We start from the raw sequence: 24087 nt of genomic DNA, 5'->3' as shown, positions 1-24087 counted from the left end.
ATTGTATCATTTTGTGGTGTTTCCGCCTACTAGAAAGTGTTTACCATCCTGTTTCATTTAAAGGTTTGCATGACTAGTGAGCTTGGTGCCTTCCGTAATGATGCGTGCAGCTTCAAGTTGTATATTTTCTATCTTTTGTGATTGTAGGTTGGTCAAATTGTCCCAAACAATATCTCCATACTCTAATATCGGTCTTATAAAGGTAAAATGCATACGTTATAATGTTTGGCGATCGACAGTATACTTTCATTTCCTGAGTAAATTCAATTTAGCAGATGCACTTTTAACAATATATTCAATATGGCATTGCTGAGTTGACTGGAACAAGCAGAGTAAAGTCTCTTTCTCAAAGACAAACACAGTGCCGTGCTGTGACTCGAACCTGCAACCATTCGATCATGAACCAGGTGTCCTACCACTAGACTACCATGCCTCCATTTATACAATAAGCTTCTATTTATAGATTACGTTTTTCAATGCAGAAGGTCAAACAAAGTAACTACGTTACAGCACCATATGACAATTCCGTCCATTTTAAACCTCATCAGTGTAACTACAGGTCCAAGAAATGAAATTCAAATTCTAAAGTGTTATGAGGTCTAAAGTATATAGAAATACAACAAAAGAAATACGTGTACCAATAAAACACTTTTACATTTTATTTTTTTCGGTTACTAGGGTGATAACTTTTTCTTGTAAACCATGGCAGTTTTACAAGTGTCCAGCTACAAACTTAGAGCAAATATCGGAGACTGCATGATACTTCACCAGCAGAGTAAACAAATGTAAACATTTTACTGCGCAATACGACCATTATGTCGATTCAATAAATATGTTATATAAAATACTCGTTATTTAACATCTTGCACATTCAGAAACATATAGAAATTCTGGACAGCCTTTAATACGACATCGTTAAGGAAACAAATGCTGTTTTGTTGAATGAGTAAAAACCCTTCTTAGGGATATCAACCTACACAATCAAGCGTTACTCCCTTTTCCCGTTACCGTTGGAGGCCGAACTGTAAAAAAAAAGCAGCACCGTAACCAATTTAAAAGAGTACAGAAAGAACAGTATACCTGCCTGACTGATACTGTAATTTAAATCAATCCTTAACGGTCCTCTTTAACAATCGTTTAAGTATGTAAGTATTTTTTAACAATTAGGACAAATAAAAGACGGAGTTAATATTGCAAGCATATATTTGGAGCTCTGTGTGAATACAAACATAAGTCCAGTTCCTTGTGTAAGTTAGCCAAGACATTTCCCAGATGTATCAATGAAATAGTCATTATTTGATTGAAATAATCTATAATTTGAATAAATAACATAGCTTACTAAGTAAAACTGTTTAGAAACATATCTTTTTATTTCCTAAGAACATGTAAGTAACATGTAAGTAAGACATGTGTTTACTCCATTGAGAACATTGTTTATGATCAGGGGCGGATACAGGTTTTTTTCAGGCGGGTGTCACCATTCCAGATTTAAAGTTTATTTTGTGACAGGTGTGGTCTGAACCATATCACTTCGCACAGTATCAAGGTATATAGCTGTCTTTGTCTTGTTCTTTTCCATGGGTCTCTGTTTAAATCGTTCCTAAATTCTTTTTTGCTCTATATTTGTAGTAAAATGCCCCAGTGTTATGAATCGTCAATTTGTTATAATGATCTTTTTTTTTCTCTAGAAAAAGAAGTTCCTAGTTTGGTTTCTAGTAAATAGATATACAACTTAACTACCTGCTAGTCTTTCATGCAGGAAACAAGCTCTCGGAATCAAACACAAATTTCCAATATGGCATTTGCTATGATAAACACGTTTTTAAACAACAACACATGCAAAGCCTTTGTAAAGGTGAAGTACTAAAACAATCCTGTTAGATAAACACAAATAAACATGCAATGTACATATTTGAACAAAAAAGATATAATACATACACTTTATTGCATTACAGGCCAGGTATATCAAATATCGACTATTGCGATTACAAATTGCATGTAAACAAACAGAACATCACAAACTTGCACTGTATAATCTCAAAACGATGAATTAGTGTATTTAAACTTTTGAAACTAAATTTCAGTACAATAAAAACAACATTTTAAAAATATATGGCAAAGAAAGTTTGCGATGATACAGGTTTCCGTTCTATGTGTTCCTCTTCACCTACGGTAATAAGATTTTGTTATATGATTTTCATTTATAAATCAAATAGATCATTAATTTGTAACGTTAATAACGTAACTTCTTAAGATAATTATTAACTTCCATAACCATGCAATGCAATGACTAGGGACCCTAGTCATTGACTTGGTCGATAGCAGAATAGAGATAACCATGTACCCTCCATGTATGTATTCAAGTAATTAATATAAGTAATTACCATCGTCAAAAATAACAGTCTTTATAAAAACAAATATTGGATCTCAAGCTTATCCCTTGCAAACACCCGAAGTGACGTCGCACAAAGCAGACAATACCCTGTTTATTGTTACACAGCAATACACTTGTTACTTTTCGGAAAAAAGGAACATTCTTTTCGCACAAAATAACCAGAACAGAAAACAAAACAAAGAAACTCTGCAGTTTGTGTAGCCAAAGCTTATAGCTTAATTTATCAAAAGCTTACGATATCTCCTCAGCTGGCATGAACTTATGTTAACATGTGTCAACAAAGGCTTGACCATAAAAATATGTCCTATGAATATAAAACCAGCACTCATAGACGTGAGGGAAGGTTCCGGATGATCTTCTCAGCACATCACATCAGTAGTATCGTAAATGCATGTCTTTGACAGGAGGTGCGGACGGTTGTGGATGGACACTATCTCTCTGGAGACTCGGATAAACATTGGAAACATCCGGGGACTTGTAGCTGAACCCATCGTACTCCTGTCCGTATCCCTGGAAGGGACTTTTCTGGGAACTTTGGATATTTCCCTGTTGAGCATTGTTTGTACCGTTAATTTGCCCCGATAATTCGTGAAATGGACTTTGGTGGCTGAAATTATCTGTATGGTTGGGACGGTTTCCAGGAACGATATTTGGCTGTCTCGTCATGTCGCCTGAGTGATTTCTGCTTTTATCTTTAGACCTAGGAATAAAGAAATATATTAAAATCTGATACAAATTGAGAGAAAGAAAACAGAAAGAATAACCCAAACCAGAACAAAACGAATATCGGTGTGTTTATACGTTTGGTACGAATGAATTTGTATAATACTTAAAACGATTCATCACGAAAAACGTCTATGAAATGATTATAGGATGCAAACAAAAGTTGCCCAATCCCTTTGACAATGTAACATCCTTGCCATTTTTTTTTAATTTTTTTTTGAAATGGAACAAAAGTACTCCATCAGGCCCAGAATATTACTAAACATTATTACTATGTATTATTGCGTGTAACATATATTTATGCATAAGTTTCAGAGATGAATTCATGTACTTTGCGAATAAATTTCAACGATAACAAGAGACACACACTTTGTAGGCGGTATTGTCGTCGAGGACAATAAGTATAGAAATGTAAGGTCAGGAAATAACTTTTACACGAGATACAAATTATATGTACATTTTACTTCAGTATCCAATGTAGCGTTTAAATACAGTATATGTTAAACTTTTATTTAAAGTGTAAAAAAAAACATTATAACTTTAGTATGCAATGTTACATTTATGTACAGTATATATAATTTTTTATTTACAGTGTAAAATTTTAACTACAATATGCAGTGTAACATTTAATATTGTATACACAATATTTCTATGTACAGTATACTAGACCCGTTTACAAAGTATACAATACCTTTTAGACTTTGCCCTAATGAGCATCGTCCCAAGCACAAGTACCACAATAACAGCCAGCGCTCCTGTCCCTATGACCGCGATTAGGGCAATCTTAGACCAGTCAACTGGAATAGAAAACAGAGAAATTAGACATCAGTAATACATGTTCAATCACCGATAGTAAACGATGTACCCCAACGCCGCACAAATCAAATTTATGACAATCATCGGCAGTAAACGATGTACCCAAATGCCGCACAAATCAAATAAATGACAATCACCGGCAGTAAATGATGTACCCCAATGCCGCACAAATCAAATGTATTACAATCACCGGCAGTAAACAATGTACCCCAATGCCGCACAAATCAAATGTATTACAATCATCGGAGGTAAACGATGTACCTCAATGGCGCACAAATTAAATTAATGACAATCATCGGCAGCAAACGATGTACCTCAATGGCGCACAAATTAAATAATAATCATTGGCAGTAAACGATGTACCTTAATGGCGCACAAATTAAATTTATGACAATCATCGGCAGTAAACGATGTACCTCAATGGCGCACAAATTAAATTAATGATAATCATTGGCAGTAAACGATGTACCTCAATGGCGCACAAATTAAATTAATGACAATCATTGGCAGTAAACGATGTACCTCAATGGCGCACAAATTAAAATAATGACAATCATCGGCAGCAAACGATGTACCTCAATGGCGCACAAATTAAATTAATGACAATCATTGGCAGTAAACGATGTACCCCAATGGCGCACAGATCAAATGACAATCATTGACAGAAAACGATATACCTTAAGACTGTATATGTTTAAAAAAGACCGACAATCCTCTGTAATAAACTGCCAGAAAACTACCGCTGATCTGGTAGTTTCGTAATTGAACTTTACAGCGATCATATAGTAACCGAATATTAAGGGGTTGGAATACAGTTCTGTCGCATTCCTACTCACAAATTATTGTGTGTGTTTGTTTTTTTTTTTTATCTTTGATATGCTTTTCGTTGTCGTAAAAGTTCCCCAAAGTATGGGTTTTCTTTTTGAAAATGAAAAAAAAATATTCATGGAAGAGATTTACATGCAAGTTAGAATTCCAATTTATAATTGTTTTTTGAAGTAGTTCAGGAATCGTTAATACGCCATTTTTTCTGTAAAAACAATGACGAGATGTAAGCATGAGTGTAAGAAGCTTACCTTCTGCGTTTGTTGATGTTGTCGAATCTGGTATCAACGTCGATGTCACTACATTTCTAACTCTTGTTGTTGATTTGGTCGATGAGGTTTTCTTAGGTATAGTAGAGGTAGTTGGTTTAATGTTTGGTTTAGTGGTTGCTCCTCTAGTGGTGGTTGTAGTTGTTAAAGTTTTTGTAGTTCGGGAAGTAGCTTTACTTGGTGAAGGGGCTGCAGTTGGTGTAGTAGTTTTACTTTGTGGAGTGGTTGTAGTTGGGGTAGTAGCTTTACTTTGTGAAGTGGTTGTAGTTGGGGTAGTAGTTTTACTTGTCGAAGTTATTTTAGTTGTTGTAGTGGTTTTAGGGGATGAGATAATTTTAGTTGATGGAGTAGTTTCACTTGATGAAGTGGTATCAGCTAATAGAGTGGTTGTAGTTTGTGGAGTGGTGGTAGTTGATAAAGTGGTTGGAGATGGTGTGGTTATTTTAGTTGGTGGAGTGGTTTTACTTGATGAAATGGTTGAAATTGGTGGAGTGGTTATAGGTGGTTTAGTGGTTGTAATTAGTGGAGTGGTTAGAGTTGGCGGAATGACTGTTGTTGGCGGAGAGGCTGTAGTACGTGGAGTGGCTGTAGTTTGTGCAGTGGCTGTAGTTGGCGGAGTGGCTGTAGTTTGTATAGTGGCTGTAGTTGGTGGAGTGGCTGTAGTTGGTGGAGTGACTGTAGTTGGTGGAGTGGCTGTAATTGGTGGAGTGGCTGTAGTTGGTGGAGTGGCTGTAGTTGGTGGAGTGGCTGTAGTTTGTGGAGAGGCTGTAGTTTGTGGGGGGGCTGTAGTTGGTGGGGTGGCTGTAGATTGTGGAGTGGCTGTAGATGGTGGAGTGGCTGTAGTGGGTGGAGTGACTGTAGTTTGTTGAGTGACTGTAGTTGGTGGAGTGTCTGTAGTTGGTGGTGTGGCTGTTGTTGGTGGAGTGGCCGTAGTTGGTGGAGTTGCTGTGGTTGTTGGAGTGGCTGTAATTGGAAAAAAAAAAAAAAAAAGTGGCTGTAGTTGGTGGCGTGGCTGTAATTGGTGACGTGGCTGTAGTTGGAGGGGTGGCTGGAGGTTGTGGGGTGGCTGGAGTTTGTGGGGTGGCTGTAGATTGTGGGGTGGCTGTAGATTGTGGGGGGGCTGGAGTTGGGGGAGGGGCTGTAGTTGGTGGGGTTGCTGTGGTTGGTGGAGTGGCTGGAGTTGGGTGAGTGGCTGTAGTTTGTGGGGTGGCTGTAGTTGGGGGAATGGCTGTAGATTGTGGAGTGGCTGTAGTTTGTGGAGTGGCTGTAGATTGTGTAGTGACTGTAGTTTGTTGAGTGGCTGTAGTTGGTGGAATGGCTGTAGATTGTGGAGTGTAGTTGGGGGAAGGAGTGGCTGTAGATTGTGTAGTGACTGTAGTTTGTTGAGTGGCTGTAGTTGGTGGAGTGGCTGTAGATTGTGGAGTGGCTGTAGTTTGTGGAATGGATGTAGTTTGTGGAATGGCTGTAGTTGATGGAGTGGCTGTAGTTGGTGGAGTGGCTGTAATTGGAGGAGTGGCTGTAGTTTGTGGATTGGCTGTAGTTGGATGAGTGGCTGTAGTTGGTGGAGTGGCTGTAGTTTGTGGAGTGGCTGTAGATTGTGGAGTGGCTGTAGTTTGTGGAATGGATGTAGTTTGTGGAGTGGCTGTAGTTGGTGGAGTGGCTGTAGTTGGGGGAGTGGCTGTAGTTGGTGGAGTGGTTGTAGTTGGCGGAGTGGCTGTAGTTGGAGGAGTGGCTGTAGTTTGTGGAGTGGCTGTAGTTGTTGGAGTGGCTGTAGTTTGTGGAGTGGCTGTAGATTGTGTAGTGACTGTAGTTTGTTGAGTGGCTGTAGTTGGTGGAATGGCTGTAGATTGTGGAGTGGCTGTAGTTTGTGGAATGGCTGTAGATTGTGTAGTGACTGTAGTTTGTGGAGTGGCTGTAGTTGGTGGAGTGGTTGTAGTTGGCGGAGTGGCTGTAGTTGGAGGAGTGGCTGTAGTTTGTGGAGTGGCTGTAGTTGTTGGAGTGGCTGTAGTTGGTGGAGTGGCTGTAGATTGTGGAGTGGCTGTAGTTTGTGGAATGGATGTAGTTTGTGGAATGGCTGTAGTTGATGGACTGGCTGTAGTTGGTGGAGTGGCTGTAATTGGAGGAGTGGCTGGAGTTTGTGGATTGGCTGTAGTTGGATGAGTGGCTATAGTTGGTGGAGTGGCTGTAGTTTGTGGAGTGGCTGTAGTTGTTGGAGTGGCTGTAGTTTGTGGAGTGGCTGTAGATTGTGTAGTGACTGTAGTTTGTTGAGTGGCTGTAGTTGGTGGAATGGCTGTAGATTGTGGAGTGGCTGTAGTTTGTGGAATGGATGTAGTTTGTGGAGTGGCTGTAGTTGGTGGAGTGTCTGTAGTTGGTGGGGTGGCTGTTGTTGGTGGAGTGGCTGTAGATTGTGGAGTGGCTGTAGTTGGTGGAGTGGCTGTAGTTGGTGGAGTGGTTGTAGTTGGTGGAGTAGTTTTAGTTGGTGGAGTAGTTGTAGTTGATGTATTTGGTGTAACTGGAGTTGTAGTTGTAATGGGTCTATCGGTCGTAGTCTGAGATGTAGTTGGTAAAGTGTTCGTATTTGGTAAGTCTGTTGAAGTGAGTGAAGTGGTTTTAACTGATGTAGAGGTTGGAGTTGATGTAGTAGTAAGGGACTGGGAGTTAGTTGAAATTGTCTGTTTGGTTGTGGTCGGTTTAGATGTTGTAGTTGAAGCGTCGTCAGTATTAGTTGAAATAGTATTAGGTATAGCGGTAGTAATTGTCGATGTTTGAATAGTTGTGGGTGACGTCATTTGACGATGTGTTGTGGAAGTAACCGTTGTTGAACTTGAGCTGACCGTAGTCTGGCAGGTGCTCTGTAACAATTAGAACCTCAGATAGATACTTAAGTATATTGATTGTAACATATACCGTAATTCATATCAATAACGTAATATGTTTTAATTACATTCGTCAATACTTTTACCATAATATTTTAATGTGGAAATGCAAATTATAGTCTTCAGCAAATTAAAAAAATAAGTAGCAACCATAATTATATGTATAATCTGTTTCGTCTATAAACATTGTATATAACACCATTCCCGTAGGAAAAAGGTTTGTCTTAGCATACTCTCAGCATGGCTAACATAACAGAAATGGTTCTGTCCGTTTAATTTACTGACGCTTGTATTACGTTGACTTTCGTTGTTTTTATGACACAAGTTTTGTTAAATAGCTTTCTTAATCATGTAAAAAAAATATCTAGTTGGAAGTTACTTCAATTTCATTTGCCTTCATGAAACTCACTACAAATAAATTCATGAAATGATATGGAATGAATGCAAGTTTATTGTAAGGTACTCTCCATAAAGTCAATAAGATTATCGGAGAAGCAACGGAAATCATAATGTTTAAGAATTGTCAGGTAACGTACCTGCTCTGCGCACGTGATGGCAGTCGTGTTGCACGTGTAGCATGTCGAGTTGTACCTTATGACGACAACATCGTCACTAAATGTCACCCCATCGTTGGAAACACTGAGAAAAAACCCGTCAGCAAGGACAACGTCGGGGTCAACAGATCGTTTTCTTCTCAGTGACTCTGGCACAGTACACGAACAACCAATACCTCCAGCGAGCGAATCGGCGGGAAAAGTCTCGTTCTTGGAATCCAACGTATAGCCGGCAGCCGCAGTGATCTGATATGAATGTGTTTATTTGTTAAGATAAATATAAGGCAATCTTCTAGGTAAAATGGGCAATACCGAAGTGCCAGCAATTCAGTAACCCAAACTGAAGAACGATTATCTTAGGACAGAATATACAAAATTAAACCGAGACTTTTAAAAAGTACAAAGATAATTAGACCACGTGTTCTAGAAGGAAAGATGTTAGTATAGCAAAATGCAAATAATATGTCATTATCTTTCCCGCATACAATGAATTATCTCGTGTATCAACAAACCCTTAGTTCGAACTCAAAATCGATAAAACTAGGACAGAATATGAACATAAGAATGATTTACATGGTGGACCAATACCTCCACGAGTGTTGGTAATATGACAAGGTTTAAAACATTTATCTCTGAATAGATGTCGTTGTCATTGGTAATACTGCAGAACGATAAACACGAACCGACTTACAGAGAAATGGACAGCTTTACATGTGACGTTCGTCCTGGCAAAGTTCTCTCCAGAGATGTAAAATGTGCTGCAAGGATACTTGTCGGTGGCACAAAGTCCGGGATTTGTCTCTGCCGACACAACAGGGGGCATGGTCCGTTCTAAGGAACAGTCATGACCTTCGAACCCTCCAGTACAGACACAGGAGCCTATAGGAACACATTTAAAACAAAGAGTACCATACATCAGAGGGATACTAAAACACCGACATTGTTCATCTATTCTATGGAAGAATATTTATTAAAATCTCTCTAGAGTGGGTTATTATTAACTTAGACGGAGAGTAAAATAGTGAATACCGTGAAATGTTCGTACACCGTGAAATGTTCGCCGCAGTTTAACTTTCGCTTTTTGTCACCCTCGCCAATGAGGGCGACGTTATCATGAAAGCGCATATTAGTACACAAAATACAATGTATACTAAGCACACGTGAAGGGCGAAATCAACATTCGGCGAACATTTACTTAATCGGAAAAGGGCGAATATTTGATTGGGCGAGATTTTTCCAGATGTACAATGTTTAAATTCATAAAACTTCGAAAACATGCAGGATGAAATATGATCTCATGATCGCATAACGAACAATCACATGAACCGCTGAAAAATGAATCATCATGAAATACAATGCATTGGATCCCGAAACACCAAAATAGGTGTCCCGTAAGAGTAGGTAACTCCCACACCGCTTGTGGCACCGATTGATTATGAGTTTAATCGAATAGTTCTATTGATCTTGGTTACTCCAGACTTCGAAGGTCTAGCTAAACTGAGTTTGAGACTGTGAACTTTGCTACAGAGTGACAGCTAGTCCATCCAGCTATTATTCAGAGTGTTAAATAAATGATCCTGATCAACACTTTTAGGGATTGTCAAGTTGTGAAAATAAAACCTAGTAGTGCATGGCCTAAAAGCTGTATCATCTCTGTTTACCGGGAAACTTTCGCCCAGTCCAATTTTCGCTCTTTGCCGATAACATTCATGTACGCCCAGTGCTAATATTACGTGTAATCATAAATTCCATGTGTTCAAAGATTCGTTGTCATAATAAATACGCCCTTATTTGGGAGTGCAAAAAAGGCGAACGTTAATTGCGTCAGACATTTCCTTGTCTACAGTATTCCGTCTTTGCGTATTGCAGAGTTATCTTCTCTTGGGAGCAGGTATTGATTGTTTCGTCACTTGTTTGTGCGAGTAACGTCATCAATTTTTGAGAAAACGACGTAATTTTCTCGCACAATTCACCAGGCACAAACTTGTTATTACAGAAATCTGAAATCGAATTGAACCATTTTAATAGTTTGTAGATATGGTTTTAACTTTGAATGTCATTACCATTAAAACAATCCCCATGTCCCGAACAATTGTTTGGGCAGTCGAGTTCTAGCATCTCATCAAGTATGGATTTGCCCGGCGTTCCGTCTGATGAGTCTGTCTTTGTGAGATTTTCAAGTTTCACAGCTATGAGACGACAGCTTGTTGCTAGGGATGCCACAGTTGTTTCCATGTATCTGGTATCTCCAATCAGCTTAACAACCAAATATGCCATATACATTAAGGTTTATAATTGTAATTGCTTATTTGTGAAAGACATTTATTCTCTCATGGTCATAATGTCACGGTAATACGAAGAACTCACGAATTATCATAAATAGCGAATATTGAAAATTAAATAACACAATGATAAAACATTTGAGTGTTTTATAAGCATGCATGAGTCTTTATTCAGTAATCAGCTAAATTTGTAATTTATTTGAAATTTTTAATGTGCCTGAGAGATGACTTGTTTTAATAATGCAGATACATGTCAAGGTCGATTAGATACATCTCATACTGAAAGATATGGGTGGTAAGCTATTTTCTGGACTGCGAAATTAGAGATTGATAAATCATGAAAAGCATCAGAGAAACTTAAGCTTATTCCAGCTCAATTAATATACAATGACAACGATTTTAGTGTGTCCTGCTTTTTAACTAAAACCGTTATGTTTTATGGCAATGGAAGAATCTAAGAGGGTAGAACATGCTGTGATTTTGCCTGTCTTTCCTATTTCCCCATACGGCTATCTTAACCACGGATTCCATGTCTTACATACCCGTATGTCCTCCATGCATGACGTCACACCGGCGTCATTCCCGCTAGCAGTGAATGGCAATACTTCCGCACACTTCTGTAAGAACTTACTAGCGGTAAGGTAGGCGATACAGGCAACTCTTGCTATTATTACGTTCCACCCATTTCTCCAGGAGAGAGACTTCAAAGAAAAATGATATTTTGCATGAAAATTTAATTTCAAGCCAATCCATGTTAATATTTCAGAAAAATTAAATAAATGTGTATTGTTGAGATTACTTTTTTAGTGCTAATGTTTGCAAATATGAGGAATGCTTAATCTCGCTGAAAGATCCGTATTCAACAAAAAAACTTAGGGAAAAGCTGATACTTTTAAAATGTTAGCCAGTCCAATCGCAATGGTTTCTAAGCTTTGAAAATCCTTATCCTACGCCCTTGGGCATGAAACGGTCTTAAGTTTGACACTGAAAACAATCAATTATATTTATATCACTAAATACCTGAGGTTCGTCATCAATGTCGCTCCCAAAAATAATTGGAAATTTAGGGATGACATCGATGGCCGGTGATGCTCTCCTGTACCGCTCAAGGGAACTCGATCTTTTTTGTCTGGTTGAGTCGCAAGTTTGGAAAAATCCGTCCGTACTTTGGGTGACGCATGGATTTGACTCCGTGTTGACACTACATGTCACATTTTTGGTGAAAGCCGAGTCCTCACTACACTTACAGAACCGGGGCAAAGTCAATCCGGCGTCTGTTAGGTCAATGTTCTCCCTAAAAAGGGACTGATCGACAGTCTTTATCCTACAAAAAACATATATTAATTAATACATATTAATAATGTAATAATAAATTACATATATAACGTTGAACCTGAATTCATGATAAGAAATAAACACATTTTTGAAGTGTTGGAACTTATCATCGCTCGATTTTGAGTTTTGTTTTTGAGTTTTGTAAGGATAATGTTGGAAATTGTAGATTAACAATTGTCATGTTTTAAATATGCTATATATACAAGACTTCGAAACTGTAGCCGTTAGACGTACAGTGTTATACATACTTCCAAACCAAATACGGCTATTGGATTTGATGCATATGTATGCTGTACTACCACCTACTGTCTACTGCAGAAATATTTAACATAAATAGAATTTCGATATCTATATAATATGTGTGTGTTTGTTTAAAATTGTACTAAATAAAACTACCAAATATGTCTGGTTCCTTCGAAATTGACAATTTCACGTTAACTGTGTGTGTGAATTTCTGTGTAATTTTANCCCCGGTCCCCCCGGCCCCCCACAAATGTATGTATTTATTGGAATAAATGATATAAGCAGAAAACATGTTTACTTTGCAGACTATGCTCATATATATATATATATGAACGATATAAGTTGTATTCAGAATGATTTTATTTCTGATATATGTCTATAACAAAGAACATTCACTGACAAACTTCATCTATTCAAACAACAATTTTATCAGTACACGACCAGTTTTTACATAATGATGTTAATAATACTGTTTGCATCAAACGCAAGCAAGATATGTTATAATAACGTAATCCATAAACGAAACTGATTTGTTGCCATCAATTTTTCACCATAATAGTAAGCTGTGTACAGTTTTGTGAATAATCGTTTAAATCTAACTATTTGAATAACGCTCTTTCGTAACAAAATACTTCACTAACTTCCAGTCCAGTGCGAATTCCCTTATATCCGCCGTCTCCTTCCCGCTCTGCAGTTTGAACTCTTTGTCATAGGTCCCGTCCATATAACCACACAGTCCGGATGAGCTTTTCCAGTCAGCAAGAGATGGCTTGACTATGATGGAGCCTATTCCATAGCGATAGTAGTAATTAAATGTTATCTTAGTTCCAGTGGGTAGTGTAACCTGTAACAATCGAAATTACATCTCAACACATGAATGAGATGAACGTTTGTCGTATATACATTGATATATTTAGGTAACAGGAGAGAATTGCACGGCAAGACCGGGGTTCGAACCCGGAACTCTCGAAACTTTAGACGGACGCTCTAACCAACAGAGTTAACCAGTTACAGGCGATCGACCCAGTACATTTCCGTAACATTCCTCCATTCTTCAACGAAGCCGTCGTCCCAAAGACACACGAGACCCTATACCAACTTCCGTGTGTATATCTCGCTGGGTACCAAATGTAACAGAAAAGGCGAAATACACTGCCACACCGGGATTCGACCCAGGGATTCTCTGAACTTTTGCCGGGCGCTCTAACCAAATGAACTACCGTGTGGCCGGCGATCGACCCTGCCAAGTTCCGCTATATATTATTACATTGTTACACTAATGAAAAGGACGGCTTCGGCTATATTTTATCTATCCTCATTCTATCCTATTTAAGATTGGTTCACGATGATTTTCTGTAATCTGAAGCATTATTGTCATACACAATTGATTACTATTTCCACATTGAAAAAGAATAAAATAAGACAATATACTTTATAACTAATTTCGGACTGCACGTAACAAAACGAAAAGAGATATAAAAGAGTAAGGTTTATTTAGGCATTGTCATCATGACTATCAATCGGAATATGACAAAAATTCCATAAACCTCATTTGTAGAGCTGCTGCTGCCTCTGCAACCGCCTCCAGCATCATCAACAGTTGTGCCGTTAACACTACTATTACCAGTTCCTCTGCCACCACCACTATACTCACCTCTGATACTTAAACTATTTAATTACCGTATAAGTGTTTCCGTTTTCTTGAATTGTCATAGATGTGTCGTCACAGAACGACTTCTCTATGTATCTGTTGGAGTTTGTTACCCCGCTAACACTCCATCCAATTTTCTCTCTACAAAAGTTGGCTACAAAAAGTGCGTCGTTGTTTCGAATTGCTACTCCACAGTTGCACGTGACTCCGTTCGGAACGTGAGCGCTGCAAGGCTGGTAGACTGCGTGAACCTGAAAACGAATGCTAAGGAATAATATCTGACTGATCTTGTGTACGGGTGAAAGCAGTAACATCAATGGTAACTTCTCACATAACACTGGAAATGTATGTTTATAGTATACAAATAACTTAGAATTAGAATGATTTTATGGGGCAAGGAAGCATTTCTAACATTTTAGATAATAGGATGTTGTCAAATTTCTGGAGCAATCCGCTCCTTTATAGAGACACAGAAAAAAACACAAAAAAACCCAACTACATTATATATAAAGAAATATAATAGGATATAGCTTATATTTGAAAACAATAAGCCCCTCGACTAGCGTAAACCGAAGGCAGAATTTCAATGACCGCATCGTTGACCAATGATGACTTATCATACGTATCCATCTTTGCGTATTGCAAAATTATCTTCTCTTGTGAGCAGGTACTGATTGTTACGTCATTGGTTTGTGTGAGAAAATTACGTGGTTATCTCAAAAATTGATGATGTTACTCTCACAAACAAATGACGTAACAATCCATACCTGCTAACAGGAGCAGATAACTCTGCAATACGAAAAGACGGAGGAATCAAAATACACAGACAGCATTTGTTTTATACAGCATACACTATAATATTTATTTCATGTAGTGTACATGGAACAAACAACATCCGTTGGTTTTTAGAAATAGGACCGGCAAGGGAAGAGTGCAGTCGTTTACTTAAAATATAACGCTATATCCCAACAACTGTTTTTATAAAACTCATATTTATAAAGAAACGGATATTGCTAAGCTAGAAATGTTCCGTTGATCCGCTTTTCCCGATGTTGAAATATCTTTATTGGCAAAGGACGAATATTTGTCCGGTATACAGTATATCTACAAATGTATTTTACGTATACGAAGGGATCGTGTAACCAACGAAATCAAAACTCTCTGAATTAACAGCATTACTTAATTAACAATAATTGATTAAATAGCATATTATATTGTCTCTAACGATGTAATGTAAGTGTCTACGTGTAAAATCAACAAAAAGCATGTATATGTTCTTATAGTGCTAGAATACAAAAAAGCAAATTTTATTATTTTTTAATTAGTCTCACCCAATATGGTTTTTCATTGTGTTTATACAACACGAATTCTCCAATTCTTTGGTTTTCCCAGGACCTGCAAAAAATAAAAGCTTTTATAGATTATACTCGAAACCGCAGCCATAGGAGATGTTAATATCATTTATCTTAACAAATGAAATGTCTTTTTGATTATATGAACGTTTAAAGACATGATGTTACATAAAACGTTGTGGAATTAACAAAGAAATCAATGTATTCAATATATTTTGTTTGCTTTGATAAATCAGCAAAAGAAATTAAAAAGCGAATAAAAAAGTTTGGAAATTAGATTGTCCAAAAGTTTTAACGAAATACAAATATCTTGACTTTATGGTGAAGCCCTTTATAACTTCTGCTTAAACCATCATATTGCATTCGTTTTCATCCATTCAAGCGAATTACAACTAAAACCGAAATTGACATTTTACCGTACGCTCTAATAAAATGTACCTTCCGTCAAATGTTCTCATATGTGGGTCGTTCCTACTGTAACATTCACCGGATAGAACGGTTTTATCCAAGTCTTCAACAGTGACCTAGAAAATAAATGGCGAACAACAACTTACAAGTAAGTACACAAACAAATATGAAGGCATGCGATTCATAAGTAAAGCTATGCTTATAATTACATCATAAGCTATTCCGTTCGGTAAATGCATAGATATATGGTGGCCTCGAGGTCTGGAACGTTCGATAAACAGTATGTATTTGTAGTTTGAATCCATTCCGTTGGTAGGCGGTGTAAGGGTTAACATTTGGCGAGTCTTTATACATGTGTCTTAAAATAGTTTTTATACTTTGTCTGCGTCTCAATTGGTTTTTATCTTTTTATGTGAAATGTGATACAAATGACAGAAGTTTAGGAAAGATACCTTCTAGAAATCGCCCCTGTTATTTAATAAAAATGAAATATAATAAATCTAATTACAAATTCAATATTTGTTTTTGGTTTTGTATGTATCCTGAATAAAACGAACTTATTGGAATAATTTGCAACAATCGTGGTCATTTCAGTGATTGATTCAAAGGCGAAGGTAGGATTATATGAAGAGAGATTTCAAATGTCACAACGAAAATTAATGACCTGACTGAAGCAATGCTTGGCATTTCATTCATAGTACTAGCAACGCAAATTACATTCGGTAGGTTCAAATTTTTGGGGGATTTTACACAAATGTCAATATTATTTCGTAAATTTCTTATTGCAATCAGTGACACGTTTGTTATTAAGACATTGCATGTATATCACATACAAGTCATACCTACCAGGACGCTAGGTATGGAAGCTGAATTCCAAGCATTGTGATACAGAACTAACTCCTTTGCCGCCATCTTAATGACCATTGACCTACTGCCAACATTGACCAGGTTGTCCGAAGCACCGTATACTGTTAACGTTTGTGGTGTGTCCCAGTGAGTGTGGTTGAAGGTCAGACCACAGTTAGTGTCTTTCAAGGCAATGGGGTCACTTGCGCACTGAACATTTTCAATAGGTATTTCTTGAAGTCTTATTGTTATGATACAGTTTTGCTCCATGTGTGTTTTTATTCTGAAATGAAAATAAATATAACTACACGTGGTATATGTTTTCTGTTGTTTGCATAAGGTGAGCAATTTGGAACAGTGTTATATTAGCTTGTTTGACATTCTGTGATGTCTCCAGCGTAAACTGATGATAAAATTGAATGTTATATTCTTCTATCCATTAAACCACGGAATCCAAATTGTCATGAAATAACACAGTTTATATGTGAAGTGCATTATATATAGTACGTAATATTTATAAAAAAACAATTAAAATATTTTAATTATATCGGGTCATAAAAATGACTGATGCGTAGCATATGTAATAATTTGTAATACTTTCCTCCACCGCCAAAACTTGGCACGTCCATAAATGACCTTAGCTGTTAACAGAACGTAAAACACAAATTAAAAAACGGTAACTCACTGTTCTTCAGGGGCATCCTCTGGGTAGAAACATCCGAGCGGAACGGTGAGCCTCACTATGACATCGACCGACTCACCTTCCGCTACCGAGTATTCTCTCTTGTCAGTCTGTAAGGTAAAAGTCAGTTCGATCTTGAATACTTACATAATATTTGTCTTACAGAATTTCCACTGAAAACCTCTTGTGAGATTAAAGCATGAACTACAATTATGAAGCTAAAATATAAATGCTCAGTACACTAAGGTTAGTATTTCTTTTGTTCAGTTTACATCACAAATTTTCATGAGATATTCTTCTTCTGTGGGCCTGAAGAACATATACCTATGCCTAAACATATAGACCACAACAGGTGCTTCTGATATTTATAAACAGTAGATTGATGATATTACCTCAAATCCAGCTTTGAAAAAGCCACTATAGGTCTTCTGGCCCAGGAGTCCTGCAGATTGTGTTCGAAGTCGAATTGCACAACGTACCTGTGATAAATCAAAAATGTCTATATGTGAATTGTTTCAAAACACCTACGGTACTTATTGTGTTTGGTAAATGTGGTTAATCAATCAACTTAAAATCTATTTATTAACCACAAAAAATCATATATTATAGTTATATACCATATAGTCATACCATCGCATGTTTGTATACTTACGCATTTCACTGCTTTCAGTTGTCATTCATAGGTAATATGAATGCCAACAGGACAATGGCAAATCTAACACGAAGCGCTAACGCTCTTTGTTGAAATTAGCTTTGTTCAGTTGGCATTTCTATTGCATATGACGGAAAACTGAAGACAATTTAATAAATTACGCCTAATAGTATTTATCACATAGTTTAATAAATAGAGCACCATCTGTCTAGGGAAAGTCAATCGTATCAAACGTAGCAATTATGACGTCATAACAGTGATGACATCAATAATCGCCTCATAATGTATATGAATGTCATCTGAATTTGGCAGGGTTATATACCTACAATGCCATACGATGGTAAATATAAGGTCCTTCAACCTATGCTCCTGTGTCATTGCTGTTACTCCTCTATTCTCATACAAACACAATTATACATGCTGTTTGTTAGCCATTTTAAGACTATTTCAAAATAATACTAGTAATGCTACCGTATTGATGATATAAACATCATGGCGGCTCAGTTGATATGCTCCAGGTTGTACATTTATAGCAGACTGTTTGTACTTGAAAACAATAAAATATAAAATGAACAAATTATTTTTTGCATAACTCCCTTTGCTGTAAAAAATATGCGCAGATAGTCTCTAACCTATATAACATCAAAAGCAAGACAGAACTACTATTTTTTTTTTTTTTTTAATTTTTTTAATGAAGGGAACCAAACAAATTTTCCATTTTTTATTTTTTTTTGCATTTGAATATTATATTTACCAGGAATCCAAGTGTGTATGAATCCCGCCAACATTCTTCCTTTAAACGGGTTGCCATGGTAAAATCGTTGTATTCAGCGTTGCTATGAGAACATGACGACAGAAGGTTGTCATTGATGTACCAGTCCACGTCGTACACAAAGAGAGCGGGGTTCTCGCCATTGGGAAAATGCACACCGCACTCAAATTTGATTTCGTGGATTTTGAAATCTTGTGGTATTACTTCGGGTATGCCTGGAGGTTTACCAATCCTTTCATCTAACCCAGTATTGACAGATACAGTAAAAGTCGTATCTAAGGCATCTGAAATAGACAACATCTATAATTAGGATTTCATGTGATGAAGGATTAAAATATGAGCAGAATTATGTAAACATAAACACATTTAAAAAGAAAAATCGAAAAAAAAAAAATACTTTACAAATTCATCAGGACCTTCATTGTAGAACAAAAAATAGGTATACCTTTCTACTCTTACTTTCTATTTTTTTCTTTGTTGTCTCTTGTCTTTAAGTCTTTAGCATTTAACTTAGTCTGTAATGATTCTTTTTTATCATGCCTCAAGAGAATGTTCTATTGCAGTTCACGTTTTCTATTGTAGAAGGTATTTCTGTCGAATGCCAAATTACGAATTATCTATCTAATAAACAATGGCAAATTCGTAGGGAGTATTAGATGTGAGCTGATGTCTCAGATTGGTCGGGTGCATCGTGCGTATGGAGAAATGTTACGAGGATGTTACGGAGGCACGGTGGTCTAGTGGTAGGACGACGGGCTCGTGACCAAAGGGTGGCGGGTTCGAGTCACGGCACGGCACTGTGTTGCACCTTTGAGCAAGATACTTTACTCCGCTTGTTCCAGCCTACTCAGCCATAAATGAGTGCGTGGTTACGCAGTGCTAGAATTGTAGAATGCTAGCTGTGAACGCCGAAATAGAAGCACCGGCTGTATGCTCCCAAAGGAGGTTGAGAACAATATTGGCTGGTTGCAAAGGCCCTATAACCATGGATAATAATTTGTGAACCGCTTTGAGACGACCTACGAACTAAGTTGTGATAAAGCGGTATATAAGAACCTCGAATTATTATTATTATTATTTAAGCGAATGATATATCCATTCGTTACTGAGTACCATTTGAGGCGTTAGATTGTAAACACATATGTATTGGATTGAGCTGCCTTTTTACTACATGCCTACATTGTAGTTTATATTCACACTATTTATTCTGAAAAGTCTGATTCCCGACTACCTCCATCAACATTCCTTATATCTACTGAAAATGTAAACATAACATCAACAGCAGACAAAACGCCCACGAGACCGGATACTAACATCACAAAGTACTAAAATGCTAGCAATCCATTCTTCTATCAGTTTTTTGATCGGTGGGCAAGAACCAATGATTTTCAGCCAAAAAGAATTTGTGTCTATCGGGATAACACAACATCTTGTATTACCACGGTGTGAAATACAGGACCTTGTGTTGCATATCATAAATACTGTCTAGTACGATAACACAACATCTTGTTTCACCACCATGTGAATACAGGCCCTTATGTTCCATATCATAAATACTGGCTGTTTTACTTTAGTGCGATTTAACAATTATGTAATAATGCAAACTCAATAACTCTACATAGTTTTCCATCAAATACGGGAATACATTTCATAAATGACAGTTACATATACTACCATACAAAATCGAAACATCAGTTGATATAGTCATCAGTGTAAGGCATGCTGTACTTACATTTACACCCGGGTGTAAATCCTGTGGCCGAAGTTTCTCCATCCGGGCATTGCATCTCGGTGCCTACAAAATCACAGAATTAATTAAATCTAGAAATGCAAATTAGTATGATAGTATGATGTATGAGTTACTGTGGTGTAAAGAGGCAGAAAGTAAAAAAAATGTTATTGAAGAAATTGTTTACCTAGATTTAATGGTACTAAGAATGATAGTATGTTTTGACAATGCCTTGGTTGAGCAACTGGAGGAATCAGCGACAAAACGTTATTTGGAAGGATACTTATGAAGCTTCAGAAATCAATACACAGACGAGGCAGGTCCATATCCTTATCATCAATGGGTGTATGGAAACATTTAACACAGGAGCGTGATTAGTTACATTTAGTATTTCGTTTGCAGACAATTGTTAAATGCATAGATACAATTTCCTTGTTGTGTTTAATTTGTGTACAAAGTGTATTCCAAGTAAGATATAACGTTTATAAATAATACATCTAAGATAAGATAAATGTGTATACATACTGTAATCATGGTAAGATATAGTGTGTAAACATGATAAATTCAAGATAAGACAGAAAGTATATTATAGTCATGGTAAGCTTATTATAATGTGTAAACATGATTGATTCAAAATAAGACATAGAGTATAATATTCAAGGTAGGATATAATGTGTACATTTGTAATCATAATGAATTCTAGATGAGACAAAATGTATAATATATTCATGGTAAGATTAAACGTGATTACGATGATTTTATTCATGGTTTCTTGTTAGCTTAATTCATATAAAGGTCATTTAATCACATAGGGATATTATTATTGTTACTTACATGTAGCTGGATAAACTATAATACTGATTGAGAATCCAGAATATTAACTGAACCACTCACCAAAGCAATATCCAAAATCCCCAGGTGGTCGCTGTAGATAGTACACATAGAAGGCCCCGCAGTTCTTTACTTCAATCTGCCATACAGCAGAACAGTCGAAAAAGAAACTCCTGCCGCATACGTTAACAAACTTCGTTACTCCATCCGAAGGTAAAGCTGAAAGGTGAAGTAACAGCCAAACGATTCTGAGACTAGTCCAAATGACATATTATTATTCTTAGATTTAGGATGGGTTTGTTTACAAGTAAATTGAATTCGTTTCTCTTAATACATAAACATTAACACCAGTATCAACATGAATAAGCTTTTCTTAATTAATTTCAAAATAGACATTTTAGTAATGCAGCTATTAAAAAAACACTTACTTAGAGTTGAGTGTTTATACAGTGTGATATTCCTCTAAATGTTCTAAACAAATCTTAAAATTTGTCTCGAAACATAAGTGATTTTCCATATAAATGAGCTTCTACTGTAGAAAGTTAATATATATTGATAACAACTTGTGTTTCGTCTCGGTTAATAAATCCTTTTTAGGTTCATAAAACCACATGTTCACCTCAACAAGTCCATAATTGATAAATATGAAGGGTCCATTACCTGGGGAGGTGGGTATTCTATAAAGGTTGTTTAAATAAATAAGGCTGTGCTATCAACTGTAAACTCACTGTCAAACATCCAGACGGGGTTCCGCGTGCCACACCTTTGATAAGACTTTGGTGCTGATGATGGAATGGTGCCCCCGGCTCCAGACATAGACCTGTACCAGCCTTCTCTTATAAGGACGTCATTCTTGTATACGCCATATGTGACGTATGCAGTTGACCTCCAGGGGTCATCCAAAACATCATAATTTTGAGGTTCACACGGATCTATATTTTTTCCTGAAACTTAAAAGACTGCGGGTTAACATATGAAGTATGTAGGTAACCTCCAGGGTTCATGCAAAACATCATATTTTGTCGTAACAAATTTAAAGTACATTTAGAGTTAGCCTGTTACGTATGCTGTTGACCTCCAGGTGTCATGCAGAAAAGCATAGTTTTGAGGATCACATGGACTCATATATTCCGCCTTTTTGTATTGCAGAGCTATCTGCTCTTGTGAGCAGGTATTGATTGTTACGTCATTTGTTTGTGAGAGTAACGTCATCAATTTTTAAGAAAACGACGTGATTTTTACACACAAACCAATGACGTAACATTCAATACCTGCTCACAAGAGAAGATAACTCTGCAATACGCAAAGACGGAATAGTTTGTCCTGAAAATTAACAGTACATTTAGAGTTAACCTGCTACGTATGTTGTTGACCTCAAGGGCTCATGCAAAATAGCATAGTTTTTAGTACATCATGGGTCTATAGTTTGTCCTGAACATTAAATATACAGTTAGAGTTAACATAATACGTATGCAGTAAATATTCGTGTGTCGTGCAGAAAAGCTTGTTTTTTAGAATCACATGGACCTATTCCGTCTTTGCATATTGCAGAGTTATCTTCACTTGGGAGCAGGTATCGATTGCTATGTCACTTGTTTGTGAGAGTAACGTCATTAACCATGTTTGAGAAAACGACGTAATTTTTTCACACCAACCAATAACGTAACAATCAATACCTGCTCCCAAGAGAAGATAACTCTGCAATACGCAAAGACGGAATAGCTTGTCCTACAACTAGAAGTACATTTAGAGATAGAGTGTCTACAAAGGTCAGACAAGTGCAGTTCGCTGTTTGCTTGGTTTGTAGAACCATTGGTTAGGCAGTGTTTGTCTGTGTGCACTTTTCATTAGACAGAAGTATTTATACAAAAGTGCACTTCAAAAGTTCCCATTAACTTTTTATATTATCCACTGACGTGACGAAAGGGTTTGTCAAACTTTGCATTTTGTAAGATCCAATGTCAATATAAATATGCAAATCAAGATTTACTTTACAATAAAAATAAAGTCAATACAAAAGTAAATATGTTTCGTCCTCACAGGAACAAAGGTTGATATGATACTCGTTTCTAATGTCTAATCGTGATAAGATTCAACAGACTTTATTTATAAGTTTGATGGGTATCAATGACAAATACTTATATTCAATCCTCATGTTTACATAGATGTATAGATACATGTACTGTTGATATGTACATATTAATTCAACTTTTCACGTTTTACTAAATAACGTAGATATGCTCCATTTTGTGAGATAGCTGACTTATTGAGGCACGTAACAACGTTTAAAAGGGACAATTAAGTGAAGTAAGTTGTTTTTATAATCTTGCCACAAAACTCCTAATCAGAAGCAGATCCTGCAAACTTGAAATTATTTTTTCGAATTATAATAGCATTAATTTTAAAGTTCAGAATACCCTGATCACGCTCAATATCGTCACATGTTGCACTATTTTCACTCAATTATTTTCCCAGGGCACGCAGATGTGTTTTTAACTGCATGTTTAAGAGTCAACAATATAGTAACAACGTAATCTTCTGAGAGAGAAGATCGGTACACGATGTACGATAAATATAATGTATGCCAGCCGCAGTTTTTACGAAAATTCCACTTGATAATGCACGTTTGAAAAAAAAACCTATTTAACATACAAATTCAGGTTAGTAATGATGGACTCCTGTACTTTTTAATAATCTATGTATATGGACTATTTCAAAAAAACAAATCTTCTGGGTTAAAGTGTCAGTCCTTTCGAGTATTCTGTGAAAACACACTAACCCATAACGCTAGTTTTCTGACTGTTATTACAGGTGTGTTTAAATGTGTGAAATATATAGCTAGAGTT

General features: G+C 36.8%; 2 protein-coding genes across 2 annotated transcripts; both read right to left on the bottom strand.

Annotated features, from left to right (window-relative positions):
* Nucleotides 1-2101: 2101 nt before the first annotated feature.
* LOC110462703 (proline-rich extensin-like protein EPR1) lies at nt 2102-7817 on the bottom strand. The gene is made up of 4 exons (XM_021516805.1): nt 7284-7817; nt 5011-7138; nt 3810-3915; nt 2102-3095 (listed from the first exon to the last, which is right to left on the bottom strand). Exons 1-4 carry the CDS (start codon nt 7815-7817, stop codon nt 2768-2770), a joined length of 3096 nt encoding a protein of 1031 aa, XP_021372480.1. The 3' UTR covers nt 2102-2767.
* A 2684-nt stretch (nt 7818-10501) lies between these two features.
* LOC110462702 (von Willebrand factor D and EGF domain-containing protein-like) lies at nt 10502-22057 on the bottom strand. Its single transcript, XM_021516804.1, has 13 exons — nt 21970-22057; nt 21305-21460; nt 20414-20476; nt 18664-18965; nt 17650-17736; nt 17261-17367; nt 16576-16858; nt 15760-15845; nt 15301-15364; nt 13999-14220; nt 12960-13162; nt 11761-12064; nt 10502-10714 (listed from the first exon to the last, which is right to left on the bottom strand). Exons 1-13 carry the CDS (start codon nt 22055-22057, stop codon nt 10502-10504), a joined length of 2178 nt encoding a protein of 725 aa, XP_021372479.1.
* Nucleotides 22058-24087: the final 2030 nt, after the last annotated feature.

The sequence above is a fragment of the Mizuhopecten yessoensis genome, unplaced genomic scaffold (genome assembly GCF_002113885.1).
Source record: "Mizuhopecten yessoensis strain PY_sf001 unplaced genomic scaffold, ASM211388v2 scaffold10823, whole genome shotgun sequence".
Taxonomy (NCBI): Eukaryota; Metazoa; Mollusca; class Bivalvia; order Pectinida; family Pectinidae; genus Mizuhopecten; species Mizuhopecten yessoensis.
This window is presented reverse-complemented; position numbering and strand designations above follow the sequence as displayed.

Excerpts from the sequence above, each read along its gene's own strand:
- LOC110462703 (XM_021516805.1), bottom strand. The coding sequence starts at position 7,817 with ATGACGTCACCCACAACTATTCAAACATCGACAATTACTACCGCTATA. Across the intron at positions 7,139-7,283 it reads CAGCCACTCAACAAACTACA|CCACTCCACCAACTACAGCC; the intron begins GTCACTACACAA and ends CTCCAATTACAG. Across the intron at positions 3,096-3,809 it reads ATTAGGGCAAAGTCTAAAAG|GTCTAAAGATAAAAGCAGAA; the intron begins GTATTGTATACT and ends CTTTATTCCTAG.
- LOC110462702 (XM_021516804.1), bottom strand. The coding sequence starts at position 22,057 with ATGTCTGGAGCCGGGGGCACCATTCCATCATCAGCACCAAAGTCTTAT. Across the intron at positions 18,966-20,413 it reads ATTTACACCCGGGTGTAAAT|ATGCCTTAGATACGACTTTT; the intron begins GTAAGTACAGCA and ends TGTCTATTTCAG. Across the intron at positions 15,365-15,759 it reads ATGAGAACATTTGACGGAAG|GTCCTGGGAAAACCAAAGAA; the intron begins GTACATTTTATT and ends TATTTTTTGCAG.